Here is a 23600-nt window from a genome sequence, read left to right as displayed (position 1 = left end):
CCGAACCACGGCCTACCACCCCCAGGCTAACGGCCTGTGTGAGCGATTTCACCGCTCATTGAAGGCCGCGCTCCGGGCCACCCTCCGCGACGGCGGCTGGGTCGACAGGCTTCCCTGGGTCCTTCTGGGCCTCCGGACGGCGCCCAAGGAGGACCTGCGCGCATCCGCGGCGGAGTTGGTCTTCGGGCAACCGCTGCGGGTGCCGGGCGAGTTCCTCCCCAACTCCACAGCACCATGGTCCGCGGCACAGCAGCGCTCCGTTCTGCAAGAGACCGCCCAGAGGTTCGCCCCGGTGCCAACGGCATGCCATGGGCACCCACCGACGCACGTCGCCCCGGAGCTTCGCATAGTACGTCTTCGTCCGCCACGATGCCCATCGGACACCACTGCGGCCCCCGTACGACGGGCCTTTCCGTGTGCTGGAGACCGGGGCGAAGCACTTCACCCTGGACATCGGCGGTACTCCTGACCGCGTTTCGGTAGACCGCCTCAAGCCGGCCCACCTCGATGTGGACCATCCACCGCCAGTGGCCCGACCCCCACGTCGGGGCCGCCCTCCTGCGGGTGGACACACGGCACCGCCCAGCCACGCCGCGCCCCGGTCCTGCACCCATCCCAGGGGCAGCCAGGGGCATCCCACCTGGCATCCCTGCACCCCGGACGCCGCCGATCGCCAGGGGGCGCTTCGGCCGGGTCATTCGTCTGCCCCGCAAACTGGCCCTCCAGGTGCGCGGGAATTCTGGGGGGGGGGGCGCGTGTGGCGGACACAAAAGCCCACTGGCGTGGTGACATCATTCCACGCACCAAGTGGGCGGTGGCCACGCCCGAGGGTTAGGCGTGGCCTCATGATATACACCGGGCGACCAGCCCGGAGCATTTCAGTGTTACAGTGTAGTCTTACAATAAAGACGTTTATATGTTACCGCTTGTCCGCTTCCTCCTTGCTCACAAGCAGCGCGCGTAACGCCGCGTTTTAATATCATAATACAGCACTTGTTAATAATAGCTTGTTAATAAAATATATCATAGTGCAGCACTTGTTAATACCAGCTTGATAATAAAATATATCATAGTGCAGCACTTGTTAATACTAGCTTGTTAATACCAGCACATTCATAAAATATATCATAGTGCAGCACTTGTTAATACCAGCTTGATAATAAAATATATCATAGTGCAGCACTTGTTAATACCAGCTCGTTCATAAAATATATCATAGTGCAGCACTTGTTAATACTAGCTTGATAATAAAATATATCATAATACAGCAGTTGTTAATAAAATATATCATAGTGCAGCACTTGTTAATACCAGCTTGATAATAAAATATATCATAGTGCAGCACTTGTTAATACTAGCTTGTTAATACCAGAACATTCATAAAATATATCATAGTGCAGCACTTGTTAATACCAGCTTGATAATAAAATATATCATAGTGCAGCACTTGTTAATACGAGCTTGTTAATACCAGCACGTTCATAAAATATATCATAGTGCAGCACTTGTTAATACCAGCTTGATAATAAAATATATCATAGTGCAGCACTTGTTAATACCAGCTTGATAATAAAATATATCATAGTGCAGCACTTGGTAATACTAGCTTGTTAATAAAATATATCATAGTGCAGCACTTGTTAGTACTAGCTTGATAATAAAATATATCATAGTGCAGCACTTGGTAATACTAGCTTGTTAATAAAAAATATCATAGTGCAGCACTTGTTAATACTAGCTTGATAATAAAATATATCATAGTGCAGCACTTGGTAATACCAGCTTGTTAATAAAATATATCATAGTGCAGCACTTGGTAATACTAGCTTGTTAATAAAATATATCACAGTGCAGCACTTCTTAATACCAGCTTGATAATAAAATATATCATAGTGCTGCACTTGTTAATACCAGCTTGTTAATAAAATATATCATAATACAGCACTTGTTAATAATAGCTTGTTAATAAAATATATCATAGTGCAGCACTTGTTAATACTAGCTTGATAATAAAATATATCATAGTGCAGCACTTGGTAATACCAGCTTGTTAATAAAATATATCATAATACAGCACTTGTTAATACCAGCTTGTTCATAAAATATATCATAGTGCAGCACTTGTTAATAATTGCTTGTTCATAAAATATATCATAGTGCAGCACTTGTTAATAATAGCTTGTTCATAAAATATATCATTGTGCAGCACTTGTTAATAATAGCTTGTTCATAAAATATATCATAGTGCAGCACTTGTTACTAATAGCTTGTTCATAAAATATATCATAGTGCAGCACTTGTTAATACCAGCTTGATAATAAAATATATCATAGTGCAGCACTTGTTAATAATAGCTTGTTCATAAAATATATCATAGTGCAGCACTTGTTAATAATAGCTTGTTCATAAAATATATCATAGTGCAGCACTTGTTAATACCAGCTTGTTCATAAAATATATCACAGTGCAGCACTTGTTAATAATAGCTTGTTCATAAAATATATCATAGTGCAGCACTTGTTAATAATAGCTTGTTCATAAAATATATCATAGTGCAGCACTTGTTAATAATAGCTTGTTCATAAAATATATCATAGTGCAGCACTTGTTAATACCAGCTTGATTATAAAATATATCATAGTGCAGCACTTGTTAATACCAGCTCGTTCATAAAATATATCATAGTGCAGCACTTGTTAATACCAGCTTGATAATAAAATATAGCATAGTGCAGCACTTGTTAATACTAGCTTGTTAATACCAGCACATTCATTAAATATATCATAGTGCAGCACTTGTTAATACCAGCTTGTTCATAAAATATATCATAGTGCAGCACTTGTTAATACCAGCTTGATAATAAAATATATCATATTGCAGCACTTGTTAATACCAGCACGTTCATAAAATATATCATAGTGCAGCACTTGTTAATACCAGCTTGTTCATAAAATATATCATAGTGCAGCACTTGTTAATACCAGCTTGTTAATAAAATATATCATAGTGCAGCACTTGTTAATACCAGCACGTTCATAAAATATATCATAATACAGCACTTGTTAATACCAACTTGATAATAAAATATATCATAATACAGCACTTGTTAATACCAACTTGATAATAAAATATATCATAATACAGCACTTGTTAATAATCGCTTGATAATATAATATATCATAATACAGCACTTGTTAATAATAGCTTGTTAATAAAATATATCATAGTGCAGCACTTGGTAATACCAGCACGTTCATAAAATATATCATAATACAGCACTTGTTAATACCAACTTGATAATAAAATATATCATAATACAGCACTTGTTAATACCAACTTGATAATAAAATATATCATAATACAGCACTTGTTAATAATCGCTTGATAATATAATATATCATAATACAGCACTTGTTAATAATAGCTTGTTAATAAAATATATCATAGTGCAGCACTTGGTAATACCAACTTGATAATAAAATATATCATAGTGCAGCACTTGTTAATACCAGCTTGTTCATAAAATATATCATAGTGCAGCACTTGTTAATACCAGCTTGATAATAAAATATATCATAGTGCAGCACTTGGTAATACCAGCACGTTCATAAAATATATCATAATACAGCACTTGTTAATACCAACTTGATAATAAAATATATCATAATACAGCACTTGTTAATAATCGTTTGATAATATAATATATCATAATACAGCACTTGTTAATAATAGCTTGTTAATAAAATATATCATAGTGCAGCACTTGGTAATACCAGGACGTTCATAAAATATATCATAATACAGCACTTGTTAATACTAGCTTGATAATAAAATATATCATAATACAGCACTTGGTAATAATCGCTTGATAATATAATATATCATAATACAGCACTTGTTAATAATAGCTTGTTAATAAAATATATCATAGTGCAGCACTTGGTAATACCAGCACGTTCATAAAATATATCATAATACAGCACTTGTTAATACCAGCTTGATAATAAAATATATCATAATACAGCACTTGTTAATAATCGCTTGATAATATAATATATCATAATACAGCACTTGTTAATAATAGCTTGTTAATAAAATATATCATAGTGCAGCACTTGGTAATACCAGCACGTTCATAAAATATATCATAATACAGCACTTGTTAATACCAGCTTGATAATAAAATATATCATAATACAGCACTTGTTAATAATCGCTTGATAATATAATATATCATAATACAGCACTTGTTAATAATAGCTTGATAATAAAATATTTCATAGTGCAGCACTTGTTAATACCAGCTTGATAATAAAATATATATCATAATACAGCACTTGTTAATAATAGCTTGATAATAAAATATATCATAGTGCAGCACTTGTTAATAATAGCTTGATAATATAATATATCATAATACAGCACTTGTTAATAATAGCTTGATAATAAAATATATCATTATGCAGTGGTTATAGCTTCCGGTCCCTCGAGCGACGGGGCTTGCTTCGATCTCTCCACGGCATCAAAGTTTGAGTGTTTTCCCGTTCGTTTCTTTGTCAAATTTCCGCTGCGTATTTTGTTGTGTATGTGTTATTGTGTGTTTCTATTTGGTTTTGGTTTTGTAGTTGTTGCAAATTTGTGTGTAATTAGTCGTTTCTTTGTCCGCGCCTCATGCGGCCTGGTGTCTCGTGCGACCTCCTCGTCTCGACTTGTGCCCCGCCCCCTATATCTCGTTTTTCTTTCACCTCTGCTCCTGCTTTCTCAAATCTACGTTCTCACTAAGAGACTTTTCCCAGATTGTTTTCATGGTTTTGTTTAAATATTATTTAAATATGTTTAAACCGCAGCCGTGATGCTGACACCGCTCCCCCCACCCCCCAGAATTTCCATGTTTTAAACGTTTCCCAGTGTGTACCCTGGATAAAAATAGGTACGCCGTATCCCTGCGTGTCGTAAGAGGCGACTAAGAGGGTTGGCGTCAGGAAGGGCATCCGGCCATAAAAACATTGCCTCAAAAAGAGAACCATGACAATTACAACTACATGTGGGCAGGGTACAGCCCGAAGTTGAGATCGGTTTCTGAGGTTTGGGACATGGAATGTAGGGACAACGACACGGAGATCAGGAGAAGTGGTGGAAGTATTGGTCAGAAGAAGAGTGGACATATGTTGTGTGCAAGAGACGAGATGGAAGGGAAGTGGTGTGAGAATGGTGAAGGGTCGGCAGGGACAGAAATACAAGTTTGTGTGGCAAGGGTGCCTGGAGGGCGTGAATGGTGTTGGTGTCCTGTTTTCTGAGGAGTTTGTAGACAGTGTGGTGAGTGTGACTAGAGTGAGTGATAGGTTGATGATGGTGAAAATGATGATTGGAAAGCTCTTGGTGAACGTCATCTTGGGATATTCTCCGCAGGTTGGTCGGAGCGATGAAGAGAAGGACACGTTCTGGTGTGCGATAGAGAAGCTGATGGAAAACGTGAAAGATGAGGAAGTTGTTGTGGTAGGAGGAGACCTAAATGGACATGTGGGAAGGAGTATGGATGGTTTTGACGGAGTTCATGGGGGTTACGGATATGGTGTGAGAAATGGAGAAGGTGAAAGGATTTTGGAGTTTGCTGATGGAGCTGATTTGTTGATTTGTAATACTCAGTTCCAGAAAGAGGATAATAAGCTTGTTACATACACGTCAGGTGGGTCGACGACAACCGTTGACTACCTGATGGTGCGTAGGCGAGATAGGGGGCACCTCCGAGACACAAAGGTGATCCTGGGGGAGGAGGCTGTTTCACAGCACCACTTGGTTGTCTGCGACGTAAGGGTGAAAGGTGCGAGGAGAGCTCGGCGGGTGAAGTACCAACCGAGAATGAAGGTGTGGAGGTTGAAAGAGGTGACAGTGAGGGAGGCATTAAAAGAGAGGCTGAGTCGGGTAGAGGATGATGTGGTTGAGCTTGAAAGTGGTTGGATGTCAATGAAAGCTAGTCTGTTGGGAGCCGTTGGTGAGGTATGTGGATGGACAAAAGGACCACCGAGGCACTCGGAAACATGGTGGTGGGATGATGAAGTTGGAAAGAGGATTGACGAGAAGAGGAAGAAGTTCAAGGAGTGGCAGAAGGCGAAGGGTATGGGAGCAGAAACAGCAGAGCATGAAAGTTATAAGGCAGCCAGGAAGGCTGCAAAGAAAGAGGTAGCAAAGGCGCAGGAGGCATGTAGGAAAATGTTCGGAGAACGCTTGGATTCGGAAGAGGGTCAGAAAGCAGTATTCAGGATTGCAAAGCAGATAGCGAAAGAGAGGTGTGATGTGATGGGGGTGAGTTGCTTGAAGGAAGAAGTGGGACAAATCGTTGTCGACCCAGATGTAATTAAAGGAAGATGGAAAAGATATATGGAAATGCTGTTGAATACAGAGAATGAATGGGATGGCAACATAGAGAGTAACCCAGTTTTAGGACCGGCAGAGAAGATAACTGAGAAGGAAGTTGAGGAAGCAATAAAAGCAATGAAGGGTAGAAAAGCGGGAGGGCCGACGGGAGTTGTGGGAGATATGTTGAAGGCAGCAGGAAGTTGGGGTGTGAAGAGAATGACAGAGATCTGTAATCTGGTGGTGAAAGAAGGCAGCATTCCAGTGGATTGGGAACTGAGTACCCTCGTCCCTCTATACAAGGGGAAAGGTGACCCTCTGGAGTGTGGCTCGTACCGAGCGATAAAGTTATTGGAGCATGGAATGAAGGTATTGGAAAGGGTGTTGGAGAGGAGGATAAGGAAGAAAGTGAAGATCGACGAAATGCAGTTTGGATTCATGCCAGGAAGAGGAACGACAGACGCGCTTTTCATTGTGAGGCAGTTGCAGGAGAAGTACATGGAGAAGAGGAAGAAGTTGTTTCTTGGGTTTGTTGATCTGGAGAAAGCATTCGATCGGGTTCCACGCAAAGTATTGACATGGGCATTGAGGAAGTTAGGAGTGGAGGAATGGTTGATCAGAGTAGTGATGGCAATGTACAAAAGAGCACGCACAGCTGTAAGGACGAAGGACGGGAACAGTGGTGAGTTTGAGGTGAAGGTGGGAGTGCATCAGGGGTCGGTACTAAGTCCACTACTATTTGTAGCTGTGATGGAGGTGCTGGCTCAGAATGTAAAGGAGGGTTTACCGTGGGAGTTGTTGTATGCAGATGATCTGGTGTTGATTGCGGAAAGTATGGATGGACTGAAGGAAAAGATGAACACGTGGAAGGAATGTATGGAGACAAAAGGTCTGAAGGTGAATATCGGAAAGACAAAGGTGATGGCAAGTGGTAAAGCATGTGGTGAGGTGGAAAGAACTGGGAAGTGGCCCTGTGCTGTGTGTAGGAAGGGTGTCGGAGTGAACTCCATTCAGTGTACAATGTGCGCTGAGTGGGTTCATCAAAAATGTAGTGGTCTGAGAGGGTCATTAACCAGTGTGGCAGCTACATACAAATGTAAGGTGTGCACAGAGGGAGCTGCAGATGGAGGAAATGTTGAGTTGGATCTTGGAGACGGCGTGAAGCTGGAAGGTGTGAAAACATTTTGCTACCTCGGAGACATGCTGAATGGAGAAGGTGGATCAGACTCGGTAACGGTTGCTCGAGTGAGATGTGCATGGAAGAAGTTTCGGGAATTGAGTGGCGTGCTGATGATGAGGGGAGTGTCGTTGAAGCTGAAGGGAAAGGTGTATGCTGCATGTGTGAGAAGTGTTATGATTTATGGGAGCGAGACATGGGTAATGAACGTAGAGCAGCAACGAAGGTTGGAAAGGGTGGAAATGCGAATGGTTCGACGGATGTGCGGAGTATCGTTGAGAGAGAGGAAGACAAATGATGAATTGCGAAAGATGATGGGAATAGAGCCTGTGATTGATGCTGTGAAGGGGAACAGGTTGAGATGGTTTGGTCATGTGTTGAGGAAGGATGAAAGTGACTGGTTGAGAAGAGTGATGGAAATGAATGTAGAAGGAAGTAGAAGACGGGGAAGACCGAGAAAGACTTGGCTAAAGATGGTGGAAGAAGAAATGCGGGCAAGGGGGTTAACAAGGAGAAAAAAAAAAAAAACCCACCTTTAGAGGCCATTTTTCCCCGCAAGCGGGGGTTGGCCTTTTTCGGGAACTGTGGTTGTTGTTGTTTTTCGGTCCCCTTTTTGAAGCAATGTTTTCCGGCCGGATGCCCTTCCTGACGCCAACCCTTTTTGCCGCCTTTAACGACAAGCAGGGAATTACCAGTGAACTGGTACTCAATTAGCCGACCTCGGAAGGATGACAGGCTGAGTCAACCCCCCTGGCGTTAATTCAGCGATTGACCGGGATTCGAACCCAGGATCCTAAGCCGGCACCCGAGCCACTAGCCCAACACCAGGGACTAACAAGGGGTTAACAAGGAGAGATGCAGAAAATAGGGCAAAATGGAGAAGATTGTCATGGGGACCGCAAGGCTAACCCCCGCCCTAGCAGGGAAAATGGCCTTTAAAATGCATGTTGTTGTTGTGTTGTATAGTGCAGCACTTGGTAATATGAGCTTGTTAATAAAATATATCATAGTGCAGCACTTGGTAATACTCGCTTGTTAATAAAAAATATCATAGTGCAGCACTTGTTAATACTAGCTTGATAATAAAATATATCATAGTGCAGCACTTGTTAATACCAGCTTGATAATAAAATATATCATAGTGCTGCACTTGTTAATACCAGCTTGTTAATAAAATATATCATAATACAGCACTTGTTAATAATAGCCTGTTAATAAAATATATCATAGTGCAGCACTTGTTAATACTAGCTTGATAATAAAATATATCATAGTGCAGCACTTGGTAATACCAGCTTGTTAATTAAATATATCATAATACAGCACTTGTTAATAATAGCTTGTTCATAAAATATATCATAGTGCAGCACTTGTTAATAATAGCTTGTTCATAAAATATATCATAGTGCAGCACTTAATACCAGCTTGATAATAAAATATATCATTGTGCAGCACTTGTTAATACCAGCTTGATAATAAAATATATCATTGTGCAGCACTTGTTAATACCAGCTTGATAATAAAATATATCATAGTGCAGCACTTGGTAATACTAGCTTGTTAATAAAATATATCATCGTGCAGCACTTGTTAATACTAGCTTGTTCATAAAATATATTGTTGCGGATATGGGATTTGGCCTCCATCCATATCCGCTTGTAAATATTCCCCTATTTCCCCAATACTCCCCAACTATCCCCAATCCCCCATTCCCTAGTCCCATTGTCTGTAAACAACACTCTGTAGAACCGACCTTCCCCTTTTTCCCCCATTAAATGTCGTGCCCAGGTCCACCGCATCTCACGTAGACAACTTTCGGACATCTTGCTAGTTATTCTTAGTCTATGTCAGTTAAGGACTCGTTTCCATTAATTCTGACTCTTCGTTGCACCAGAATGTGATTGTATGGCACCAGTAGTGAGTTTAGGACCTCCCAATACCTCCCCGCATCTCTTCCTCATGGAACTACAACAACAACAACAACTACAACAACAGCGGGGGGCGGCGTGGCGGCGGCGCGGGGAGTGTGCGTCCTCACTCCGGCTTGGTTAGCCGCCATTGCCCATGTGCTCCGACGGGGTTACCACACAGGGGCTGACTGTCAGCTCCTCGTCAAGGGCGGAGCCCGGTAACCCCCCCGCACCCAATACGAAGCGGCAGACCGATTCCATCTGGGGCGGAGCTAACGAGCCGAGGGCGTGTCACTCCCCGCTGGATATACGCAGCCACTTACCGGAGGTGACGTCAGATGCGCCCCCAGCTTGGAGAGAGAAGTCGCCACCTCCAAGCGCTGGATACCTCCCGCCTCTTTGGACCGGACCGGGTCGATTCTGCCCCTGAGCCAAGGTGCACCTTGAGCCATCGATTCTGCCCTTCCTTGCCATCAATCCCTGTGTGAGTCAGTCTTGTCCCGTTTGTCTGTGGTCTGTCAGGAATAAGATAAGACCGTGTCTAAGGCCCACCTTTCTGTGCTGTACCTCTTGTCCGTGTAATCTAAACATTCTGCAAACCCATATTATAACCTCCTCCGGAGGTCTTGAGAACTGTACCCCTGGTGTCGTGTCATTTAACCCAGCCGTTGTGTCCTTTCCTTCATTGATTTAGCATAGCGCGATTCGGCCAACGTTCGAGTGTAATCGGGTAACTTGTGCGAACACGGCGGCCATTCCGCTCGGCCCACCATAACATCAAAGTCGTGTCCGTAACAATTGGTGTCGGGAAGTGGGATCGGCGTTTCACGCGCTCGAAATTATAACAGCGAAATTTGATTGTGTTTTACAAAAAACAAAAAAAAAACCCGAATTTTGGAAGTCGCGCTATGGCAGATCAAGACGGCTGGGTTCCGGTAGAGGAGAGTGAGGCAGGGTCGATCCAGGACCAAATTGAGGGACATGAGGAGAGCGAAGCAGTGAGGGTAGCAGACGCACAAAATGGCGGCCTCGCACACATGGTTATTGTGGCGCCAAATTTAGCCGCGCCCGTGACCGTAGCAGCGCCGCCGATGGATTGGGGCCTATTTATGGAACAAATAAAGGCGCTCATGGTCCAGACAAGTGAAGACCTGAGGAATGACTTGGGAAACCAAATGGGGGTAATGGGGAAGCGGATGGATGCTCAGGGTGAGCGATTGGAGGGCCAAATGGGGGTAATGAGGGATGAAGCGAGGGGTACCGTTGAGGGGTTAGACAATAATTTTAAGGGATTAGACAAGAAATTTGGGAAGTTAGACGACAAATTTGAGGGGTTAGACAATAATTTTAAGGGATTAGACAAGAAATTTGGGAAGTTAGACGACAAATTAGAGGGGTTAGACAACGGGATAAAAGAGGTGAAAAATGGGTTAATGGGGGTAGAAAACAGAATGGCCGCTCAAGAGAATCAAATGGAAGGGATGCAAAAGGGGTTAGAGGGGTTAGAAAACAGGATGGAAGGCAAATTGAGGGACATGAGGGACCAAGCGGAAAGGGAAGTTAAACAAATGGGGCAGCAGATAGAGGGGGTCAGAATGGGGGTAGAAACCAAACTGGATGCTCACAGGGAGGAAATGGAGCAGATGAGGGTGGCATCTGGGCAGGAGATGCAAGTGATGGGAGAAGAGATCAGAAGAGGGGTGAGTGAGGAGGTCGGAGGAGTGCGCGAGGAGGTGAGGCACTGTAAGGAGCGCATGGAGAAGGAGGTGAGAAAGGGGACTGTAAAATTGTAAGGGGGCATAGAGGACCTGACGCAGGAAGTAGAACAACTGACAGAGGGACAAAAAGAACTAGCGGACCAGGTAAAGAAGAACACAGCGGTAATAGAGGGTTTTAAATCGACACAGAAGGAGATGAAAAAGGACGTAGGGGTAATTAAAAAAGAGTGTCAGACGGTACATGAGGACCTGACGAGGAAAATGAACAAAGTGGTAGAGGTGATGGAGGTTAAAGAGCGGGAGGTGCGGGAGCACATAGAAAAAAATAAAGTGGAGTTAGAGGAAGAACTTAAAGGGGCGCACGAGGAGATGAAGGAGGTGAAACAGAAATTAGAAGAAGTGGAAGAAGGGGTGAGCGAAATTAAGAAGCGACGGAGAGGGGATAAGAAAGAGATAAAAGAGGAAGTAAAAGAATTGGTCCAAAGTCTGTGTTTGGATCTGATGATGTGCTCATTAACCGGATGAGGGATTCGCAGGTGATGGAGGAGAAGCGAAGAGGAAGAGGACCCGGTGTAAGTGGTGACCAATATGGTCGAGCGTATGATGCGCCAGGTGATTTAAGGAGCTTGGGGGTCGAGATGGACCCGGGTGTTCGTGAGAGGCCGTTGGTGAAGTGTGTGACAGGTCTGGTGTGCGAAAAAGGAGGTGTGCGAGAAAGTCCGACTCTGGGGTGTGTGAGGAAAAAGTGCGTGCCAAGGAGTGAGGGTGCTGGCGAGAGTGAGTCGGTCGTAGCGCGTGTGCGAGGGAGCACATGGAAGCGCGTAGTGAGGAGTGTTACGGAGGGTGTAAAGGGAGAATGCACGCCTGTGGTGAGTGTTACAGAGGATGTAACGGGAGAGGGTGTGCTAGAAAGATGTGTGACAGACAGGTGCATGAGGAAAGAGTGCTCTGTCAAAGGCAAGGAAGAATGCACGCCTGTGGTGAGTGTTACAGAGGGTGTGACGGGAGAGTGTGCGCAAGAGTGTGCGCGAGAGAGGTGTGTAACGGACGGGTGCATGAGGAAAGAGTGCGCTGTCAAGAGTAAGGGTGAGTGCGCTGTCAAGAATGGAGGTGAGAGTAGTGAGAGTGACAAGGAGCGTGAGTTGGTTGTGACAGGTGAGCGAGGATGTACACCTGGGATGGAAGGATGCACACCTGGAATGGTAGAGCGTGAGTGGGAATGCACGCTGGAGTTGGTGGTGAGGCACGTGGTTGGGTGTGCGAGTGAGAGCACACCTGTGATTGTCACAGAGGAGGTGACCGAGGAGGGGGCGCGAATAGGTGTGTTGGTGAGGTGTGCGAGCGACGAATGTGTGCCAAGGTGTTCGGTGTTCAGGTGGGTGACCAAGTCGGTGAGCGGAATGAGGGTACCTGGGTGTGTAAGGAAAGGTATGAGCAAGCAAGGGGTAGCATATGCATGTAAGCGTGCAGGTGAAGCATCGACGGTAACCGGGTTAGCGGTTAGAGCGACTTTTAGCCGAATCGAGCCCTCAGTGCGTGCTGGGCCTCGCTTTGAACGGCCGCGTCCGTGCTCCACTAGGCGGAGCGGGCAGCCCGATAGGAAGGGTCGTCATGGCGACCACTTTTTGTTGAGGCATACCGGCAGGTCGAGATCGGGCCATGGGATGGCTCCGTGCCGAGATGGTGCGTGGGGTCTCGGGCCGGGTAAGCCCCCGCCCCTGCCCCGAATGCGGGACGCATCCAGCCGCTGGCACAGAACAACCCGCATTCATGGCTTGGCTGTACGCAGCCGAGCTTTAGAAGTAAATTGGCGCACCGAGAGGCATTAGTGAGTAGACTGTGTGATGAGGTTAGTGTTTTGGACCCAAAATTAGAAAAAAACAAAAATTGATGATTGGCAAAGGATTGGCAGTAATGATTGGCAGATGATGGGCAGTGATTGGCAAATTTTTGATTTGTTGAAATTTGATGTGCAAAATTGGTAGTGAGCGATGGGCCCGGTGGGTAAGGGTGGCATCCCTGCCACCCTTCCCACATGTGGGGGCAAAGGAGCAATAGCTTATGGGGTGTATGGCAGTGAAAACTAGCCCGGGTGGGTTAGGATATTGATAGGGATCTAGCGAAGATGACAGTAGGTAACGTTAAGATTAGTTAGTGACTGATACCTGTAGTGGGGACGCAGGTAGATTAGGGTGGATGATAATGACGAGGGAGCGCAATAGTTTAAAGGGACGACTGGGAAGCGCAAGTTTCAGAGGGGAGTAGTTAGATGAGATGATGCTGTGTGAGAACTGGAAAGGTGTGTGGAGTAGTGAGTGTGTGGATCAGCGCGAATGCGCTTGGGGAGAGAAGGGTGCAGGTGGCACCAGGTGTGAGAGCACAGGTGTGCAAGTACAGGTGTGTGGAATATATGGAGCAGAGAATGAGGTGTGTGGAGAGAGTTGGAGTAAGTGGTACGGAGTGGTGTGCATGGTGCGAAGGTGTGAATGGGGGAAGAGTGGACCCCCATCACGGATACCCGGGGCGGGTAGTGTAAGTGTTAGGTAGAGGGTATAGGTAAATTGTGGTTGGATATTGGCATTTGTGGTGCGGTTGCAGAATGGTATTGTGGATGGGTGCATTAGTGTTGTGGAAATGGCTGGGCGTGTAGCCTGTTAGTGTGTGTAGTTGGTTTGGGCACTCCACCACTGTGAGGATGTCGGCCAGGTGAGGCCGCAGGTGGGCTCTGGGAGCCGTTAGTGTCAGTGGGTGCCTGAGGATCCCGGGTGTGGATCGGGCAGCCCGTGCCAGAGAGGGCACTGAGGGGGTGAGAGTGCGAGAGGGCCTTCCCCAGTTAGTTAGGTTAGGGTGAGGAGCTAGGTAAGCTCGGGTGGCAACCGCAGTGGTGGAGGTGTGCAGGTGGGTAGACCTGCTGGGAGAGCTACACGTCACAGCCCAGAAATTGTGCGAAGGCACCGGGAGATGAATCGGGGGAGTGAGACCCCAAATTGAAAAGCACCACAGTTTGGGCAATGGGAATTGGTTTTTAGAACCCATAGTGTAAGAGGGCCAATGGTTTGGCAGGAGAAAGACCCCGGGTAATGTAAAGTTGTTAAAGTCATTTAGGAAATAGTTAGGATTGATGAACCTGTCGCACCATACGCAGCCACTTACCTGAGGTGATGATGATGACTCCACACCTGTGTTTTCTTTGTTCTGTGTTGCAGGAAGTGAGAATTGCTGTTGGATTTGTGAGACGCATCACGACGTGGATGAGACATTGGGGTGATTCCATCTCTCCCTCCTGAGGAGGGACTGATGATGAATTGGTGATGGCAAATTTTGATGAGAGTTGAAAATGGCAAATTTGATTGGTTAGGAGGGAGAGAAGACGAATTTGGTTTATGGGAGGAACGGGGAAGACAGTAGGGACGTTTGTTGATTTGTAAAGTAGATGTTTATGGGTAGTGTTGTGTTTGGTGGATACAGTAAGGGGTAAGGGAGGGGCAATGTAGGTTACCTGGTGGGGGGGGGGGGGCATACGGTAGGAACGTACCTGTCTCACCTGGTTCCCATGTGCCCCCAGTGTGCATCATCTTGTATTGCGTGCACTTTTGCGCCCTTACCACCTTACTCACTTGTCTTCTTCTTTTGTCTCCCACCTCCGAGGATCTGGCTTTGGGGCAGAGAGAGAGGAGAGAGAGGTGCTGGCTCCGCAGTTGTGGGCCTGCACTTTCGCTGCTGCTGCCTGGATCGATACACCATATGGACCGCAATTTTGGTGGCCACCCACAATGGACCGCAGTTCTTTTGCGGCCAAGAACCACCCGTGGATGGACCTATGGGTCAACGTGGCACCTATGCCATACAGGTGAACCACTAATAGTTGGCCCCCTGACGGCCACAATTTAGAAATGGACGCGGTTGGCGCCTTTCTTTATTTTTGAAGGAAGCCAGAACACCAAGTGGGCTCCAAGGCAAGACCAGCGGCAGAACATCGGCCGGCTGCGACACCACCGGTGATTATTGAACACTTTATTGGTGCACCGGATGGTGCTGACTGTACATGATGGGGTGGTGCTTTTGGTGCTTGAACGGGGTGCTCTGCACATTATTAAAGGCCGTAATGCCACAGAGCACTCGTGGGTTGGTGTATCGATGCTGGCATGCGTGCTCTCTCTATGCATACCATCTGCATGTGTTCCTCCAAAAACAGGTCCTGGATCGTAGTGTAAATATCAGTGTAATCTTGTATAAATGATGCTCCCTACCGGCTGTATGTTTAGTTTGAGAATTCTTTCCGTGATTCGGTTATCCTGTGGGTGTGTTTCTGTGAGGAGAAGGGTGCAACGTCGCAGGGGGACATATTTACTCATTTGTGAACATCTGTAAAACTGTCGCACTCAGGGTTGAGTTAATAGTAGAGGGAACTACATCTGAGTGCCACACTAAAGTAGGTAAAAATTTATCGGGTCGGGACGCCCCGAGGTAGAGAAGGGTGCAATGTTGCGGATATGGGATTTGGCCTCCATCCATATCCGCTTGTAAATATTCCCCTATTTCCCCAATACTCCCCAACTATCCCCAATCCCCCATTCCCTAGTCCCATTGTCTGTAAACAATACTCTGTAGAACTGACCTTCCCCTTTTTTCCCCATTAAATGTCGTGCCCAGGTCCACCGCATCTCACGTAGACAACTTTCGGACATCTTGCTAGTTATTCTTAGTCTATGTCAGTTAAGGACTCGTTTCCATTAATTCTGACTCTTCGTTGCACCAGAATGTGATTGTATGGCACCAGTAGTGAGTTTAGGACCTCCCAATACCTCCCCGCATCTCTTACTCATGGAACTACAACAACAACTACAACAACAGCGGGGGGCAGCGCGGCGGCGGCGCGGGGAGTGTGCGTCCTCACTCCGGCTTGGTTAGCCGCCATTGCCCATGTGCTCCGACGGGGTTACCACACAGGGGCTGACTGTCAGCTCCTCGTCAAGGGCGGAGCCCGGTAACCCCCCCCGCACCCAATAAGAAGCGGCAGACCGATTCCATCTGGGGCGGAGCTAACGAGCCGAGGGCGTGTCACTCCCCGCTGGATATACGCAGCCACTTACCGGAGGTGACGTCAGATGCGCCCCCAGCTTGGAGAGAGAAGTCGCCACCTCCAAGCGCTGGATACCTCCCGCCTCTTTGGACCGGACCGGGTCGATTCTGCCCCTGAGCCAAGGTGCACCTTGAGCCATCGATTCTGCCCTTCCTTGCCATCAATCCCTGTGTGAGTCAGTCTTGTCCCGTTTGTCTGTGGTCTGTCGGGAATAAGATAAGACCGTGTCTAAGTGCCCACCTTTCTGTGCTGTACCTCTTGTCCGTGTAATCTAAACATTCTGCAAACCCATATTATAACCTCCTCCGGAGGTCTTGAGAACTGTACCCCTGGTGTCATGTCATTTAACCCAGCCGTTGTGTCCTTTCCTTCATTGATTTAGCATAGCGCGATTCGGCCAACGTTCGAGTGTAATCGGGTAACTTGTGCGAACACGGCGGCCATTCCGCTCGGCCCGCCATAACATCAAAGTCGTGTCCGTAACAATATCATAGTGCTGCACTTGTTAATACCAGCTTGTTAATAAAATATATCATAATACAGCACTTGTTAATAATAGCTTGTTCATAAAATATATCATAGTGCAGCACTTGTTAATACCAGCTTGTTCATAAAATATATCATAGTGCAGCACTTGTTAATACCAGCTTGTTAATAAAATATATCATAATACAGCACTTGTTAATACCAGCTTGTTAATAAAATATATCATAATACAGCACTTGTTAATACCAGCTTGTTCATAAAATATATCATAGTGCAGCACTTGTTAATAATAGCTCGTTAATAAAATATATCATAGTGCAGCACTTGTTAATACCAGCTTGTTCATAAAATATATCACAGTGCAGCACTTGTTAATACCAGCTTGTTAATAAAATATATCATAATACAGCACTTGTTAATAATAGCTTGTTCATAAAATATATCATAGTGCAGCACTTGTTAACACCAGCTTGTTCATAAAATATATCATAGTGCAGCACTTGTTAATACCAGCTTGTTCATAAAATATATCATAGTGCAGCACTTGTTAATACCAGCTTGTTCATAAAATATATCACAGTGCAGCACTTGTTAATACCAGCTTGTTAATAAAATATATCATAGTGCAGCACTTGTTAATACCAGCTTGTTCATAAAATATATCATAGTGCAGCACTTGTTAATACCAGCTTGTTCATAAAATATATCATAGTTCAGCACTTGTTAATACACAACTTGGCATCTGGACCTATTCCTATGGTGCCTGTCCCTATTATATACGAAAATACTATCGTGTGATTCCCCTCGGTGAAGACCGAAAAATCATGGACAGCAATCGAGCATTAATGGAGGCGTTCAGTTCTAATAGCGGATTGTACTAGTATATACGCACGAGAGGAAGAAAGAAGAAGAAGAAGAAGCTGGAAAGCCTTACCTGGTGTGATCCCGCCGAGCAGTCTTCAAACCTGCAAAAATTAACTCAAACCGAGGGGGATTTAAAATGCACAAAAATAAACAGGTTTATTAAACGGTTTATTAAATTGGTTTGAGTACCAGTTCACTGGTAATTCGCTGTTTGTCGTTAAAGGCGGCAAAAAGGGTTGGCGTCAGGAAGGGCATCCGGCCGTAAAACATTGCTTCAAAAAGGGGACCAAAAAACAACAACAACCACGGTTCCCGAGAAAGGCCAACCCCCGCTTTGCGAGGAAAAATGGCCTCTAAAGGTGGTTATATATATATTTTTATTAAACGGAATGCCGGTAACAAGAAACGCGACGGTAAATAAATGTCCCAAATGGAACGCTCCCTCACCAGACTTCACGGACACAGGAAAGATCAATAAAAATAACCGTGTGGGTGTGTGTGTGTGTGTGTGTGCGTGCACGCACGTAGCTCAACCAGCTCGGGGTCTCATCAGGCTTTGTCAACTCATCCGGTGCGTTGGCGGGAACTGCCCGGCCGTTGATGCAAAAACAGGCCTCGCACGCCCCCGTTCATGAGGCCTCGCTGCTCTCCAGCGGCCAGCCGCACGTCGTTTCCACCTGCCAAACTCGGCCTCCTCACAATCCCCCGCAAGGTCTTGGCACACCGTTGCCTACACCGAGGTCTAGAACGTGAAGATAGGGGGGAGAATCGTCAGCACACACTCGCAGGCAGGCACCAGAGTAAGAGAACGTCCACAGCAACAGAGGGTCCAGCGCAAGAGGACAGAGAGAGGAAAATGTCGGTCTCTCTCCACTTTTAACGTTCCCTCGTGACGTCATCTGCCTCTCTCCACCAATGCCCGCAGGCCACCACTACTGTGTTTCGCTCTCCACCTATCACACGCAGTCCGCCCTTTGACATAATCGGCGTACCCTGCCAATCGGCGTGATGCCCCTGGTTCCTTTCTCTTCACCAATCAGTCAGCCGCTTCTTGCCACGCCTTGCGCCTTGCTTCATCTTCCGTCATTGGCCACGCTCTTCCAATTGGTCGACTCCCGCCCAATAGCGAGTCGTTCTGGGCGTGGCTCCCGGCCTGCCTGTGCGATGTGTGTTCAACCAGGCAGTGTTGTTAGCCCTGGTACCTGATGCCTGGCTTCCAGTTAGTTTTTACTGTATTTATTAATTAGTGTACTAATGGGCCTGACCAGTGTCTATGTGCGGTGCCATAAGGGACAACGGATAAATCACAAGTCTCACGAACAGGGGAATTAACATCATCCCTACACTGGTTAACACGCCCCATTCCTCGTAATCAGGACAAATATACAAGCTTAATCCGAACACACGGTCTAAACAGAACTTATTACATCAAGGTTTCTACACGACAATCGGAGCATGATACCTATACAGATCTACCTGACTCTATATATCACTCTACCCCACCGACATAACAATACCACCACTCAAATTGTATTCTGTGAGGATAGCGCATGTGGCAATGGCACATTGTGGCATCATCATGACATCATTTCACAAACGTCTCTTTTGTGTAAATACTGCATTCCCGTGATCCTGCGTTAGTGAGATTTCAGTGATGTAAAGAGGACACGTTTTCACTGTAGAATAGGATATGTCATGCTCGGCAGGCTTTGTCTGCTGTAACAAGCTTGGGCTGGGCTGAAGAGGTTGTGGTTGGGAGGGAGGTGGTTAAATGTGCTAGAGTGATTTGATATTGATTTTGTCGGTGGTATATAGAACAATAGGTTTTACTTTATGGAATTTACTTCCGATGTATGCTGTGTAAAATTATAGCATTACCTGTCTCGTATCATGGTTATGTCTTGTCTTTTGTCCAGAATGTGGTTTTCCCAACTGCAATTTACTTTGGGGTCATCATCATCTCCTATATGCAGCACATGGCGGCGTAGTTGCATCATTGCTGGGGTGCTGCTGTGCTACTGATGGCCTGTTAGAGCAGGAATTTGTAAATTTGTTCAGGGTGCCAGTGATAACCCGCCTACTCATAACAAGGGACATTTAACATCCACCAACTACCATCTAGCGTAGGATCTTTAACATCCACCAACTAATGCTGGCAGACAGGATGCCCAGTTTTCACATCCATCTGATTGATGGTGCACACAATGATGTATGAACCCGCATGCCAAATGTGAAACATCAGGATGACAGTTCATAGCTTGGCCAAGATTTTAACCCAGACTAGATAGCTTAGATGCAAATGTACATTCCTCTCGGCCATCCTGCCAGCCCATATAACTTTGGGTACTTTGATATTATTAGCTCACATGGTCTTTAGTCCGGTGATCTTATGTGATCGAGCATTGTCCATAGGTAAGTCTGTCTGTCAGTCAGTCAGTCTGTCAGTGAGTCTGTAAACACTTCAATCATTATCGCTTGAACCAAACACACAATTTTAAAGAAATTTGGCCACAAGCTTCATATCTGATGCCCAACGAAGGTGTATTGGCTGCATCAAAATCTGCTCTTATTAAGGGGTCGAAATGAGGCCTAAAAGACAAAAAGTTCCTGCCCCAACCTACAAAGGACTTTGCATCAGCAGCACAGCCATGCCCTCAGCCAAAAGATGACCTATAACCTGTAAAACATGACCTGTAAACATGTATTTCTGTAATCAGCGTCCAGAGGGCTTCCATTCAACCAATCACATGACCAGATTCTGCGCATCAACAAAATTTCAATATTTTATGACGTTTCAGACTGTTGCTCCTGATCCAGATGTACTTCAGGACACTTGGTCATGTTTTTAAAAATGTAGTCAGGCATTGGCGTGACCATGTACATCACAAACAAAAATCTACCTTGCCTTGCCTCATATTGAGAAAACCTTGAGGGAAATATTTCTTGCTTTCAAACATTTGCGACAACGATTCAAATTGTTTGTATTAGTTCTGCAACATTGTTGTCTTCATTAATTGTTTGACAGAACCATCGTGATTGGAGAATGTGACATCTCTCTCGAGGAGGCGTCTCGGGATGCGAGTGAGGTGAAGTACAGTGGCTCGTGGGACACTGAGGATCTGATGGCAACAAAAAGCGGTGAACGGCAGCCAACAGCAGTATGCTTGAAGGTGAGCTTTCACTTCCAACATTATGCTCGAGTCAAGATGGATGTCTCTGCCTTTGCATGTCTCGATCATATAAATCACAATTATTTTTCTTACTATGACACTGTGATTGACAGAACGGTATCTGCAATGTTGGAGGATCATGGAGAGGCATTGTTTATTTTCTGCATTACTTTTGGCAGATGGAAGAGCTGGACACGTATACTTCCTGAATGGCAAATAAGTTAAGATCAAATAAGTCGTTAAAGTATATGGGATTACGGCATCATTCGGGACTGGGACACCAACCGGCCACCAAAGGAGACAGTGATCAGCGGTTGTTTTTGTACATCTGGTAATTGATTCACGAGTTATGAAGTGACCACTATATCCGTCATGTGTGTGTGTCTGTGTGTGTGTTTGTCTTTCCGCAGCATAACTACCCGATGATATCATCCGGTCTTGATGAAACTTGGGTGGGAGGTTGATATCATGATCTAGTTGTGTCCTGCCTAGAGTGGGCGTATTGCGCCCAATGTGGGCGGAGCCACGCCCGAAAAAGATGTCTTTTTAGGGGGTAATCGAGTTCAAGCTACATCTAATCCGAGGGAGTTGGTGGCATCTGACATGGGTTTCGGTATTTGGTTAGGCCAATGTCATGTGTCTAGCCCCACGCAGCTAGATTTTTCATTTTCGCCCCAAGGTCAAGGTCACAAGGTCACAGAATTTAGAAAAGTCGATTTTTGATGGTTTTATTACATTGTTCGCTTCCTGATTGGGTGAAATGTCGTACATGATCTTATATTATCACATACATAATGAAATACAAGTTTTCCAACAAATTTCAGAATCCTCGACCTTTGACCTTTGAAGGTCACAAAGGTCAAAGTTTCAAAGTTGTCGGAATCTAACCGAATTTTCGGTATTGTGTAGCTAACTAACCTCATAACTGATTATACATTATTTCTATCTCATTTCAAGGTCAGTAACCTTCGTTTTGACATTTCAAGGTCACAAAGGTCAAACTTTCAAAGTTGTCGGAATCGAACCGAATTTCCGAAATCGAACCGAAGAATACCGTTCGCTCGTGAACCATCGTCGTCTCCTGACTTGTCGTTTATAAACTCTCTAAACTGCAGTTAACCTGCATCCTAATTTCACCAAATATTGTTGAAAAAGCTTTTGAGATGAGATCCGAACACTTTGTGCTGGATGAGGCAACTACAGTATATATGCACCAAACATCGGAAGGACATTAAGCCGAAAGTAGGTCGGTGGTGGATGTTATAGATTCTACAGTGTCTTTAGCAAGGAAGAGGAGACTTATCACTGGCACGCTGAATAAATTATTTTCTGACACCTTCAGTCGAACGTCAGGCCTGCATAGCCGGTTCGTGAAATACTTGGCCTAAAATCGTTCCTTATCTGACCCTACAAGGTGGGAATAATTGAGACGTTAAAAGAAGAAGTAGTGATCGTTGGTGGGAGACGCCATCTAGTGTTATTTTTGAGAAAGCAGTACTTTGTTGTAGTTAAAATGTATGCAGATCATTTGTTGTTTGAACAAATGAAATCATTATGCAGCACAACAAATCAAGATAATGTTGTTGTGTTTGTGGGAAAAGGAGGAGGAGCTATTAGCTTAGGTGCATGAATAATTTTAAATGCGGTTTATTTGTCTTGCGTAATGAATGCTCCACAAAAAAGGAGGTGCTCCACAGTTAACCCAGCATTTATTACCGAAGACAAATAAATAGCACTTAACATTGTTCATGCACTTGAGCTAAAGGCCCCATTTTCCCACAAACGCAACAATATTCTAATGTGCATGTTGTGGCCCCAACTTCCCTTGCTCACACTGGCTCTCCACTTTATATGTGCTCTCGTCTTGATCATATAAACTGTGAAATTGCAAAACTGCATTGGACAGATATCAGCTTTTAATAGCATCTGAACGACTTTCTCACATAATCCATTTTGGGATATATATCGTACGTACATATTGTCACAGGGCACGGGCCTCTGAAGACCGACACACTCACCATCTGAATAGGGGACAAGAGGTCAACCCATCGGCCTGTAATTTGCACACCTGCCTGCGGTCAAGACCGCACAGTTGTGGAGAATCTGTCGACAGGAAAAGCCGAGCTGAGTTTTGTCGGCGATTCGCTTTTATTGTTGGCACAATCATTGCGCTTTTCCCAATTCACCCATCCAACGGATTTGTGTGCCAATTAATCTAGCACTAGGGAATTACCATTCCCTGATTATCCCAACACAGATTCTCATTAACAAGTACAAAATGCATGGGTAACTAGAATGGCACGAGGTAGAGAGCACACCTCCGCCACGCTGAGCACTTTACGTTTTGTATCCACTGATAGGCTGGATCTGCTGACCTGAACCAAAATCTAATCGGCTTGTTCTTGTCGTATATCCAACTCATCCACCCAAGTTTTGTTATAATTCATCCACAACTATTTGAGATATTGTGGCGGACACAAAAGCCCACTGGCGTGGTGACATCATTCCACGCACCAAGTGGGCGGTGGCCACGCCCGAGGGGTAGGCTTGGCCTCATGATATACACCGGGCGACCAGCCCGGAGGAGTTCAGTGTTACAGTGTAGTCTTACAATAAAGACGTTTATATGTTACCGCTTGTCCGCTTCCTCCTTGCTCACAAGCAGCGCGCGTAACGCCGCGCTTTAATATCATGCTATATATTGTTTTTGGCCCCATTTCTCAATGGTGAAGAATTACTTAAAGAATTCTTGGATCCGGATTCAGATCCGGATCTTCACCAAAGTCTAATCATTTAGTCCGTATCACGCACCAAATCTGTCTACCAAGTTTTGTCCAA

At 45.2% G+C, this 23600-nt stretch overlaps 1 protein-coding gene across 1 annotated transcript in view; it reads left to right on the top strand.

Annotated features, from left to right (window-relative positions):
• Positions 1-23600, top strand: part of LOC144892420 (CB1 cannabinoid receptor-interacting protein 1-like) — a 73161-nt gene that overhangs the window by 4788 nt on the left and 44773 nt on the right. The window contains exon 2 of the mRNA XM_078779058.1: positions 20618-20762. Within this exon, the coding sequence (XP_078635184.1) occupies positions 20618-20762 (145 nt within the window). The remainder of the gene's footprint in view (positions 1-20617; positions 20763-23600) is intronic.

The sequence above is a fragment of the Myxine glutinosa genome, chromosome 5 (genome assembly GCF_964187855.1).
Source record: "Myxine glutinosa chromosome 5, kmMyxGlut1.1, whole genome shotgun sequence".
Classification (NCBI taxonomy): domain Eukaryota; kingdom Metazoa; phylum Chordata; class Myxini; order Myxiniformes; family Myxinidae; genus Myxine; species Myxine glutinosa.
The sequence above is the reverse complement of the archived record's forward strand: the minus strand, read 5'-3'. Positions and strand labels throughout refer to the sequence as shown.